Source organism: Peromyscus maniculatus, chromosome 4, assembly GCF_049852395.1.
Source record: "Peromyscus maniculatus bairdii isolate BWxNUB_F1_BW_parent chromosome 4, HU_Pman_BW_mat_3.1, whole genome shotgun sequence".
In the NCBI taxonomy this organism is placed as follows: domain Eukaryota; kingdom Metazoa; phylum Chordata; class Mammalia; order Rodentia; family Cricetidae; genus Peromyscus; species Peromyscus maniculatus.
Window position 1 is genome coordinate 64946933 of NC_134855.1, and position 13103 is coordinate 64960035.

General features: G+C 37.0%; 1 protein-coding gene across 1 annotated transcript; it reads right to left on the bottom strand.

Annotated features, from left to right (window-relative positions):
• Positions 1 to 356: 356 nt before the first annotated feature.
• On the bottom strand, positions 357 to 2861 carry LOC102909169 (olfactory receptor 5D13-like). Its single transcript, XM_076568679.1, has 2 exons — positions 2833 to 2861; positions 357 to 1287 (listed from the first exon to the last, which is right to left on the bottom strand). The coding sequence occupies exons 1-2, from the start codon at positions 2859 to 2861 to the stop codon at positions 357 to 359; spliced, it is 960 nt and encodes a 319-aa protein (XP_076424794.1).
• Positions 2862 to 13103: the final 10242 nt, after the last annotated feature.

The window sequence follows — 13103 nt, forward strand, 5'->3', positions numbered from 1 at the left end:
ATTAAGTTAATTAAGCAGCCTACTAATTACAAAAAAATCTGTCAATTTCATGTATCTAAATTTCCATTCTCCAATGACTGAAACAAGAAATTATGCTTCATCATGATTGTGTGCTAATTATAAATTATGCACACAAAATTTCAAGTGTGAAATCTTCATTTAAATAGAAAAGTCATTGCTGCTTTGCTTGTTATTTTATAGCTGAATACTCAACCTCAATTTAAATAGATTTTGAATAATCAGCTAACTTAGAGTTAAACTTGCTGTCCTTTTGTTGTTTGATTTTAGTTTTGTCAATTATTGTAGAAATCTTGGTAAATTCTGTGCAATATTCCTGAAAATGAATGAATATGGCACTATAGGTTTTTACTAATCAGTTTCCTAACTGTCTCTTTGACATCTTTGTTCCTGAGACTATAGATCAGGGGATTTAACATAGGGATGAAGACTGTATAGAATACTGAGGCCACCTTGACCATGAGCCATGAACTCTTGGTGTTTGGTACACAGTAAAGAAAAAGAATTGTTCCGTGGAAAATAGTAATGGCAGTCAGGTGAGAGGCACATGTAGAGAAGGCTTTACTACGGCCCCCGATGGAAGGCATCTTCATGACAGTGATAAAGATGAAAACATAGGAAGTGAGAATGATGACCAGGCTGCTTATTTCATTAAACGTAGCAGAGACAAAAATAATCTCCTGGTTAATGTAAGAGTCAGAGCAGGATACAGCCACAATAGCAGCATGCTCACACACAAAGTTATTTATAACATTAACACCTTGAAAAGATAATCTCAGCAAAAAGTAAGTAAGTGTCAGGGAACAGATTAGACCCCAAGAGTATGATGCACCCACTAAAAAGGAACACAACTTTGGGGACATGGCAACCATGTAGAGGAGAGGATTACACACTGCAACAAACCGGTCATAGGCCATCACTGCCAACATATAGGTTTCTGTCACCACAAATGTACATGCAAAAAAGAACTGCATGATGCAGCCTGAGAAGGAGATGGTTCTGTCTTCTAAAATCAAGTTTTCCAACAGTTTGGGTGTCACAACAGTAGAGTAACAGAAATCCACAAAGGACAGGTGACTAAGAAAATAGTACATGGGGGTACTGCGGAGCTTTGTGTTGACTCTGATGATGGCAATCATGCCCAGGTTTCCCAGCACAGTGACTGTGTATATGGTCAGGAACACAAGGAAAAGGGGCACCTGGAGGTCCGGGTATTCAGAGAAGCCCAAGAGGATGAAAGTCACTGAAGTAGTCTGGTTTTCTTGGTTCCTGAGATAAAATAGAAAAGTTGAAACACAGAAGCAATTAAATAAAACAGTGAAGAAAAAAGTTTGGAGGTTTAAGGATTACCCATAAAGAGCTACACAGAATTTGATTTCAGTAGTTACATTAATTGAAATTCAAAACACAAGTTAACATATTATAATATATGTTTTTATCCTTTGCAGTTTACTATTGTGTACTCTTTAATAAAATACAGTTCATAAGGTCAAAGATGGATCACTCATTCATAGGACAAAATCTCATCATAATATTATAGAAGGTGCTGTTGTCTGCTGTAGCAGGCATAATGTGAACTCTAGATGTATCTAGACACATCTTAGTTATAAAAAACAGCAGCTACAGTGAAACCGCAGATCTTCTAATTTCCTAATTATTCAAAGCAATTAAAATTATTGAAAAATGGAAGGGTGTTATTCCTATATGTGCTATGTTCTTCAAAAATGTCTCAACTACTCCTTTCTACAATTTAATTATATTTTTCTTAGAACCACATTATGACCACTTACTGACCCTAACAGAACACTCAGCATAAAATATAAAACTGTTGCACATAAGAATGACCCGTCTTTATGCCAAAATTAAAAGGCCTATATATTTCACTACATCATGATTTTATTCTTTGAAATAATATTAGACTTGTGTCCTCCATATAAAAATATCATTGACATATACATGCAGTTTTTTCAACTATTACTTTGGATTTTATTAAATATACAGCATTTAATAATCTGAATACATTTACAAATCTCATAAAAATTATAGAGTCCAAATTCTATAACTAGACTTTTTAAAACTTTATGAAAATCTCTATTCTTTCTCTGATCCTATTTTAATAAAGTGTGAGCAACTTAGGGTTGAAAGAATAATCTTTTCCAATGATAAAAAATATGATTTCAACAAGTTCTATAAATTTTTTCAATGTGTATAGCTTTTGGGTCCACTTCTTATATTCTGTGTTTATCTTGCTACACTTGATGCTCAACTTCAAAGTCACCCATTTTGCTCCAGGAAGTGCCAAGTCTATTGAATTGTTTGATGGCTTAGTGTGCTGTGTACACATTGTACATATGTGTCTGTAAAGAGCAAATCCATTCCTTCCTTTCTGTGAGATCCATTTTGGGTTTCTCATTATATTTCTTTTATTACTGAATATAATATTGAGAGTTTTAGGAACTACAGAATTATCAAATATAATTCATATCCTCAGTTTTTCTTTTGAGAATTAATATGAATTGAGATATATAGTTAAAACTAAGCATACCATACATGCATTATAATTGATTAAAACTAAAATGTTTGTATATATAAAGAAAAATTATATGCAAATATAATGAACAAGTAGAAATGGTTTAGAAATATTGGTCACATAATAATAACACAAAAACACAACTTGATAAATCCATCTACTTAGCAAAACTATGTGGTTATCATAGGAGGTAGATTTACACATGAATTTTAATGGCTGAGAAGATTAGGATTATACAGCACTTTGTTTTCAGATAAAATAAAATGAGAGTTGGATAAACTCACCACAAAGCAGAAGAATTTGATGTATGCATTTATTTAAGACCCCTAACAAAAAATAATAGGCTCCAGGGCTGTCTTGCTAGGAATCAATTTATTTTATTTTATTAATTTATTTATTTTAATTAATTTATTTTAAGGAATATAATACAAACCATGAAAAATGCAAGTTTTATTCTTTAGAAAAATGGCTTCTATCACATAAACTTTACAAAAAGAAATCTCATTGATAACTGAGAGAAAGGGACAAGGAAAAAGCAGAAACCCAGCACCAAACTGTGTCCTACATATATGTCACAGAGACCTTGGGGATGTGAACCCTAGAGAATGCTACTGAAGAATTTCCCTAGAGGCACAAATCAAACTATTGGATGAAACAAAGCCCCATGTGATATTTTGTTTGTAATTTTATCTAAAATTAGTAACATGTTCATTAACAGTTTTAATGATTTGAATATCTTACAACGCATTTATTAGATGCAAATATTCTTTAAACTTAAATACCTATAAATAGCTATAAAACATCTGTAAATTAATACATAAATGGAGAACTAGCTTTCAGGGGATCAGCACCATGCAAGTTTCCAAAGGAGGGGAGAAACCCATAGTCCTATGTAGTGATATTTTATCTGTGTCCCCAAATAAAGTTTACCTGGGGATCAGAGAAAAAAGCGAGCCACTATGGTAAACATAGAAATCAGGCAATGGGAACACATGCCTTTAATCCTATCACTCGGAAGGCAGGGATCCATCTGGATCTCTATGAGTTCAAGGCCACACTGGGAACAGAACCAGGTATGGTGGCATACACCTTAAATTCCAACACTAGTTAGCCATAAAGGTCTGGAGTTCTGTACAGACAGACAGGAAGTGACAGATCTGGACAGGAGGAGGACATGATGTAGCTGGGCAGAGAGGAAATGAGATGGCAGAACAGAATGACATTTAGGCATGGGTATACAGGAAGTAGGTCTCTTTGGTAGAGGATCTCCAAGTGATGAGAATATGGCTGGCTTCTTTCTGCTTTTCTGATCTCTTAGGTTTTAACCCCAATATCTGGCTCTGTTTTTTTTTCCTTTATTAATAAGACCATTTAGCAATTTGTCTACAGAATTGAATCCCAACAATAATCAACATAACATGAATACCCTCAGAGTAGGGTAATAGCATACATACATTGGCAATAATCAACAGCTCTCTAATTGTACTAAAGATCCACTCATCAAGAGGGAAGACATACCTAGTACTGGATACCTAGATAATTACTCAATTCTAGTAGTCATAGAGCTTGTAGTAGAACCTAACCACCACCACTTCACTAAACCAGCATAATCTGTAACTACATTCTAAATATTTGTCCTTATACACACAGATAAATATAGTCCTCATCCCTCATTAAAAGAACTCGTGCTGCTGTCAGAGATGACTACAGAAAATCACAACCAATTAATACAGAGTTAAGGATATATATATATATATATATATATATATATATATATAACAACTCCTACAACTCAAGCTCAGCGAATATTTCAGAAGAGGGGTCAAAGCCACAGCATCTTGAAATTTGTGTGAGATCATGTCTCCTAGTAATGTACACCCATAAAGTCTCACTAACAGGACTGCCTAAACATAAACCTAACAAAGACAATAGCCATGGCAAAATGGACACTGGAAAGATCATGAGTCCTCTACCTTATACAAAGAACTACAAGCAAGTAATGAATTCTGAGAGTGGGAGAAATAGTGTTCCCCAGGGAAGAACACAATAATTGATTATTCACTACCAAATTGTGAGCCTTGAAAACATAATATGAATAACATATATAGACTAAGAAGATATATTTAGGAATATGTATGTGTATATATGAATACATAATTTCATGTAAGAGAAATTAATGGGAAAAAGGTCATGTATTTGGAAGAGAGTAAGGAGTGATATATGGGACAAGGGAAAGAAAAGGAAGAAGAAAATGAGGTAATTATATTATAATAAAAAAACTAAGAGAAACTTTTAAAAAGCAAGCCTTTAACTCCAGTTTCAGAAGATCCAAAGCCCTCTTCTGGCTTCCTTGACACTGCATACATATATGCATAGAAAGTTGTCATTTGCTTAAAATAAAAATTTAAATCTATTAGAAACATTTTCCATTTTAAATACAACATAGTGTAGATTCACACATGGATTTACACACTGAGAGGATTAGGGTCGTTCATTACTTTTCTTCTAAAATAGAGAAAAATATGATTTATTCATTTATAAAGATTATTAGTACTCTAGTGTTATTCTTGTTAGGAAGCCATAAAAATAGTACAATTATAACAAACTCAACACAACATATTGCACAGGACCATGGCAGTCACATCTCCAGAGTACAGCAGGTCAGCATCACTAATGATTAGGGAAAGGACAAAACCACAGCAAGAACAACTCACTTACTGATTTTAAGCAAAAAACAGATTTCTTCCTTCCTTCCTTCCTTCCTTCCTTCCTTCCTTCCTTCCTTCCTTCCTTCCTTCCTTCCTTCCTTCCTCCCTCCCTCCCTCCCTCTCTCTTTCTCTCTTTCTCTCTCTTTCTTTCTGCCTTTCTTCCTTCCTTTCTTTATATTTGTTTGTTTTTATTTGAGTTTTTGAGACAGGGTTTCTCTGTGCAGCCATGACAGTCTGGGAACTCCTGTAGACCAGGCTGGCCCCGAATTCGGAGATCCTCCTGTCTTGGCTTCCTGAGTGCTGGATTAAAGGTTTGAGCTGTCACCACCCTTTTTAGCCAGGTGTGGTAGCATATGCCTTTAATAGCTGTACTTGAAAGGCAAAGCCAGACAGATCTTTGTGAGTTCAAGGGCATCCTGGTCTGCAAAATGAGTTGTGGGACAGCTAAGGCTATTACACAGAGAAGCCCTGTCTACGTTAAAAAAAAAATGAATTTTACATTCTATTGATGCTTTTGTAGTTTAACATAAAATGTGCTGAATATAGAATAAAGGGAGAGCTTGTGTGTTTGTATCTTAGGACAATAATGCAACAAAATCAACCAACCAACTACTTCCAAAAAAAATGATTGATGTATAATATACTACCGCATTCTTATTATGAGGGCTGGTACAAAATTAAGAAAATAAGAGGAAAATAAAGGAGAAGGATGGAAGGAGGCAGGGAAAGAAGGGAAGTGGGTAAAAAATAAAAAATACAGAGATCAGGGTGTCCTTTGCGTATCATTGAAGAAGATGTAAAAATGTCATATGCCTATGAAAACAAATTCCACATGACCCAGCAGTTCTACCTCTAGGTTGCAGATTAATTAATACCAGACCCACATATTTCTTTCCAGATCATCTTTATTCACAAGAGACAAATGATAGAACCCAAACCGATAGCCATCAACAGGTATGCATCCTTCAATGTGGACAATTTATATAGACATTAAAATAAATTAAATCAGTAACATGGAGAACACATAGTGTATAATTCCAACCATGTGTGCTACTGATCAGGGTCAAGTTCATGGATGGAGACAGTATTCATACATCTTACCAGGCACTGAATCTGGGAAGGAATCATTCAGTATGTACACAGCTCCAGTTTGGGATGGTGAAAATATTCTGGAGACAGTGGACACAGCAGCACAAGACTGTGAATGCATTTGATGACACAAAATTGTCCACTCTCAAGTGTTCATGTGATAAATCTATGTCCAGGACATTTTAAATTAAGATATTAAAAAGCAATAAAACACAGTTACGGAGAAATTAAATGGCAAAATATGTGGGTAGCTAATAATGACTAAAATATAAACACATTAGTGTCCGTGTGATGATTTTAAATTATAGTCCTAATAATACAAACTTAAAGTATCCATTCATGAGGCTAAGCTATCACACATGTCTATATTTTTGTTTTTGAGCTTAGCCTTGAATAGCTAAGCCATCTCTCCACTGCGACACAGGTTTATATAATTGTCTCAACTATTGGAAATTCTTGAAACTGTGTGCTAAATTAGTTGATATTTTAATCTCAAGGTTTGAAACTCATAATGAGTTTAGTATTAAAGGGGTTAATTAGAAATCTTATATCATTTATGGGAAGGAGAGCTGACTGTCAAAGTTTCCTCCTTTTGTGTTGTCTTTAAATAAACGATATTTGAGTCATAGTATCTAAGTCACAATTGATGACATTCCTCATTTTGCCTTTATGTTTCAAAAAGGTGGGTTAAAATTAGCATTAACACATGATTTTTGATTGACAGTTGGTGGTAGAAGACGTTATTTGTGGATAAATATAGTCTAGTACTAAGAGATATCTGCATGCATTAACTGCATGTATATATTTAAACATATTTATTAAGTCTCGTGCTTTTTGTGTTTACACTTACATCTTATGAAATTATATACTTATAAATCAATGAAAACATAAATATTACCACGAGTGTCATTAATCTCTAACAGATGGTATATCTTTTTTTTCTTTTATTTATTTTATTTTACAATACAATTCAGTTCTACATAACAGCCACAGATTTCCTTGTTCTCCCCCTCCCTGCCCCCCTCCCCTTTCCCCCAGCCCACCCCCCCTTCCCACCACCTCCAGATCAACCCCCCCCCCCAGGACTGAGATCGACCTGATAGACTCAGTCCAGGCAGGTCCAGTCCCCTCCTCCCAGACTGAGCCAAGCGTCCCTGCATAAGTCCCAGGTTTCAAACAGCTATCTCATGCAGCGAGCCCAGGACCTGGTACCACTGCCTAGATGCCTCCCAAACAGATCAAGCCAATCAACTGTCCCACCCATTCAGAGGGCCTGATCCAGTTGGGGGCCCCTCAGCCCCTTGCTCTAATCATACTAAAAACCTCTTCAGAAGAATAGCTTTGAGAGTTTGGTTTTGCTTACAAATAAACTCCACTAGGTGGCAGAATTACACCATAATTCTAGTTAACAGGAAAAAGAATATTGTTTTAAGGACATTGTTTTAATATCATTCATATTTTTATTGGAGCCTGGCTATCCATTCCACAGCTTTCTCTATTAATGGGTGATAAACAAATCTTCAGAAGTAATAAAAGACATGGTTGGATTCAGATGTTCATATGCATTTTCCCTCTACCTTTGTTAATTTTTATTAGAATTAATGCTTTGGCTCACTACTACTAGTTTTAAAAAGACAGGGTATAGCTGCCTACAAAATAACAACTACTATATGACTAGAATCTTAATTTGAAGCTGTAATATTTACTAGATTTAATGTCAATGTTAAACACATCCATATAATATACAGGTGAGCACTTTCTCAACAACAACAGAAACAGCATTCTACATGTATTTTATTGCTACCATAAAAGTATTCTGAATTATAATAGAGTTCTTTAAGATTTATAAATAAGATGAATGAAAGTGGAATCACTAAATTTCTTTAAATAATTCTAATTATGAATGACCTTAAAAAAATACAGAGCCCTATACAAACTTAAATGACATTTTTGTACAATGTCCATGATAATCCTTTCTTAATTGTTTCAGTTTTAGTTCACTTGCTGCTGAAGTGAGCACTATAAATGGTCTTGACACTTTAATTTAAGAAAAAAAACAGACTAATTTAATGCACCCTTTTTACAAAAGGCTTGGTCAGTGTTTAGTAATAACTTGCTGATGTATGCCACAAGTTGCTTCTCTTCTTTAGACAATGCCAAAGACTACACACATTAAGGAGAAAATCACATTTTACTATGTGTAGTGGTTTGAATAAGAATGGCTGGTGGGGCAGTGGTACACACGCCTTTAATCCCAGCACTCAGGAGGCAGAGCCAGGCAAGATCGAGAACAGAAACCAAAACTCCACAAAGAAACCCTACCCCCAAAACAAAACAAAACAAAACAAAAAAATGACCCCCATAGGCTCATGTACTTGAATACTTTGTCCTTAAGGACTAGCATTCTTAGGAGGTGTGTTCATGTTGGGGTAGGTGTAGCTTTGTTGGACAAAGTTTGTCGCTGGTATGGGCTTTGAGATTTCAAGTGCTCAAGCTAGGTCCAGTGCCTGTTTTTCTCTTCCTGCTGCCTACTGATACAGAAGTAGAATTCTCAGCTCCTTCTCCAGCACCATGTCTGCCTGTACACCAACATGCTTCACACCATAATGATAATGGATGCATGTTCTGAATTTGTAAGTCAGCTCCAATTAAATGTTGTCTTTTATAAGTGTTTCCATGGTCATGGTATCTATTCACAGAAATATAAACCTTAACTAAGACACTATGTTTAAAAGAAAATGCTAAAAAAAAAGAAAGGCAAAAGACTAGGTCCATGAGAATCAAGGAAAGATGAAAATATGGTGCTAACTTGCAATGGACTACTACTTAGATATTATAAGAAATAATTAGTCATCCTTTGTTTTACATCTAGTATCATCCTATGAGTGATTACATACCATGTTTGTCTTTCTGAGTCTGGGTTAGTTCACTCAGGATGCTTTTTTTCTAGATTCATCCATTTGCCTGCAAACCTCATGATGTTATTGTTTTTCTCTTCTGAGTATTACTCCATTGTGTCCATTCTTCAGTTGAAGGGCATCTAGGTTGTTTCCTGGTTCTGGCTATTACAAATAATGCTGCTATGAACATAGCTGAGCATGTGCCCTTGTGGTATGATTGAGCATTCCTTGGGAATATGACCAAGTGGTATATGTGGGTCTTCAGGGAGATTGATTCCCAATTTTCTAAGAAAGCGCCATATTGATTTCCAAAGTGGCTGTACAAGTTTGCATTCTGACAAAGGATGACTAGACTGCTACTCACAACTCCAGGAAGCCTACCTAGTAAAGAGGACCCTAAGAAAGACACAGGGATCACCCAACAACAGAGAAATGGATGAGATCCGCATGAGCAAACTGGACATGAGGGAGAGGGAGTTATGAAGAGCAAGATTCGAAGGAAAGAGAGCTTAGGGGAGCGGGAGATCCCAGCTGGATCAAGAACAGAGAGGGAGAACAAGGAAAGAGAGACCATAGTAAATGAAGACCACATGGGAATAGGAAGAAGCAAAGTGCTACAGAGGTCCCCAGAAATCCACAAAGATACCTCCATAATGGACTACAGGCAATGGTCAAGAGAAAGCCTGAACTGACCTACTCTTGTGATCAGATGGCCAAACACCCTAACTGTCCTGGTAGAACTCTTATCCAATGGCTGATGGAAGCAGATGCAGAGATCCATAGCCAGGCCCCAGGAGGAGCTCCAGGAGTCCAATTGGTGAGAAAGAGGTGGGATTGTATGAGCGAGAGATGTTGAGACCATGATTGGAAAAAGCACAGGGACAAATAGCCAAACTAGTGGAAACACATGAATTATAAACCAATAGCTGAGGACCCCCCAACTGAATCAGGCCCTCTGGATAAGTGAGATAGTTGATTAGCTTAATCTGTTTGGGAGGTCCCCAGGCAGTGGGACTGGGACCTGTCCTTAGTGCATGAGCTGGATTTTTGGAGCCTGGGGCCTATTCTGGGACACTTTTCTCAGCCTGTGTGAAGGGAGTAGGGGACTGGACCTGCCTAGACTGAATCTACCAGGCTGAGCTTAATTCCCAGGGGAGTCCTTGCCCTGGAGGAGGTGGGAATGGGGGGTGGTTTGGGGAGAGGGCAGTCGGCCCAGGAGGAGGGAGGACAGAGGATTCTCTGGCTGATATGTAAAATTAAATTAAATTATAAAATTAAAAAAAAGAAATAATTAAATCATTTTGTTCGCCAGAAGTTGGATGGAAATAGCAATCATCCTGCTAAGTAAACAAAACTTAAAAAAATATTGCTTGTTTTATGTCTTATATATGTAGCATTAAGATTTCAATAACAGACATGAAATCACAAGGATCTTATAACCAAAGCTAGAGAAAAGAAGGAGACAAAAGCCTGGATTATAGAAGAGTAAATGACCTACAGGATTGTATGTTAATATAAAAATGTTAGGATGAAATTCAACCATTTGACTGCTACTATATACTCATGAAATATATAAAGGAAATAATTGAAACATTGTATGACAAAAACCAATAATTAATTATGAAACTTGATCATATTATGCTAAATATTGGAGAGGAAAAACACATAACATAATAAATATATAGAGAAAGAGAAACATTCTAACCTAAAACCAAAGTAAGACAACAAACATTTAGCAATTTAGAACACAATTAATCAAACAGACTATAATTGCAAAACAGAAATACCTGTAGAAAACATTATAACAAAAATACATCTTATATAATTAATGATGAATACTAATCAAAATATAATACATAAAAAGAAAAGATCACAATATCACCCAACTAAAACTCCTGTGACCTATAATAGTGGAATATTTATAAGACATTTTGATACAATAGTGACAATAATGTTATGGGAATAACTAACCAACTTCTGAATGTATGTAGGGTTCACTCCATGAGACAGAACCCATACCTACATGCTCTAGTGGCTGCAGAGCTGGGCTGAAGCTAAGAAGTGGTTGAAATTGCCTAAAACCTGGATTTTTCTCATCCTAAGAGCAGCAAGAGTTTGGCTCCTCCCAGACCTTACCCAGGCAAACCCCAGTAGTTACACTTCCCTGAGTGCAGACTTGCTCCCATATACATAGCTTCTCACATCTCTAACGAGGAATTGGTTCCTGCTTATCTGACAGCTGAAACATCCCAAGCTGGACTTTCTATATGACCTTATAAGATTCCTTCCCCTGTCCCAAGTATGCAAATGAAGAAAGCCCTTGATGTTCTTGCCCCAGCCAATGACATATCACTGCATGGACCCAATCGGTCATTCTTCCTAGAGTATATATGTCCCTTGCCCCCTCCAAATAAATGAGTTGTCTACTGACACAGCCTCCCAGATGTCTTTTTCCTGTCATTCTTGTGACCACTCAGGATTCAAATAAGGCCCCCAGCTCTGCTTGGCCCATTTTCCATCCCTGGGTTGTGATAGTGCTCAATAGAACATGCCAGGACAAAGTGGTACTCAAGCCCAGCAAGTGGTCAAGAACCTGAAACTAGATAGTACACAGGGCTAGGGTACAACTGCTGTGGATATAACTCTATGTAAATAAAACACTGGCCAGTGACCAGGCAGGAAGTATAGGCAGGACAAGGAGAGAGGAGAATTGAGTGAACAGAAAGAAGGGGGGGAGAGACACTGCAGCCACCGCCAGGACAAGCAGCGAGTAAAGACACCGGTAAGCCACAAGCAACGTGGCAAGGTATAGATTTATAGAAATGGGTTAATTTAAGATATAAGAACAGTTAGCAAGAAGCCTGCCATGGCCATACAGTTTATAAGTAATATAAGCATCTGAGTGATTATTTTATACGTGGATTGTGGGACTGCGGGGCTTGGTGGAACCTGGAGAGAAGCCCTCCAGCAACATACAACCTACTAGTATAATTCTGCTAAAGCAATATAGCCATAAAATGACTCATATTGCCATATTGTAATAGCCATTGATTAGTGTCTTACTCAACACACATAAGAGAAGCTTCTACTTGCAGTAGATGACAATTAACCCAGAGACCTGCAAGTAGACAATGTACAAAGAGTAAGAGTACTCAGTTTTAAATGGGATGTCTTCATCACCCCCTTCCCCTCAAGGCTCAGGGATTAATGCAAAAGAGGAGATAGGAAGATTATAAGAGCCGGAGGTGATGGATGACTTCAAGAAAACAGTGTTTTCAAGACACAACTGGGCTGGTGCACATATTAACTCCCAGATACTATAGTAGCATGCACAGGACCTGAAAAGATTCAAATCAGCCATAGTCTAAGCACTGAGAGGGAGATGTGGAGTCCCAACCATAAACAAGACGATATCTGCAGTTGATACCCACTGACAAAGTCGATGTCAGTTTTCTCCAGTGGAATGGGTATGTCAACAACACTTGCAGGCACAAAATTTTCTTTAATTTGGTTTAGCTTTTGGGATTTTTTTTTTTTTTTGGTTTTTCGAGACAGGGTTTCTCTGTGTAGCTTTGCGCCTTTCCTGGAGCTCACTTGGTAGCCCAGGCTGGCCTCGAACTCACAGAGATCCACCTGGCTCTGCCTCCCGAGTGCTGGGATTAAAGGCGTGCGCCACCAACGCCCGGCCAACTTTTGGGATTTTTATCTTATTGTGTTTTTTTATTTGTTGTAATTTTCATTTTTGTGGCTTTTTTGTTTGTCCCTCATATTGTTTTAGAGCAGAGAGACAAAGACAGAGAATAAAGGTGGGTGGGAGGATCTGGGAAATTGTGTATAGTATAAAAATAGTTAAAAAAG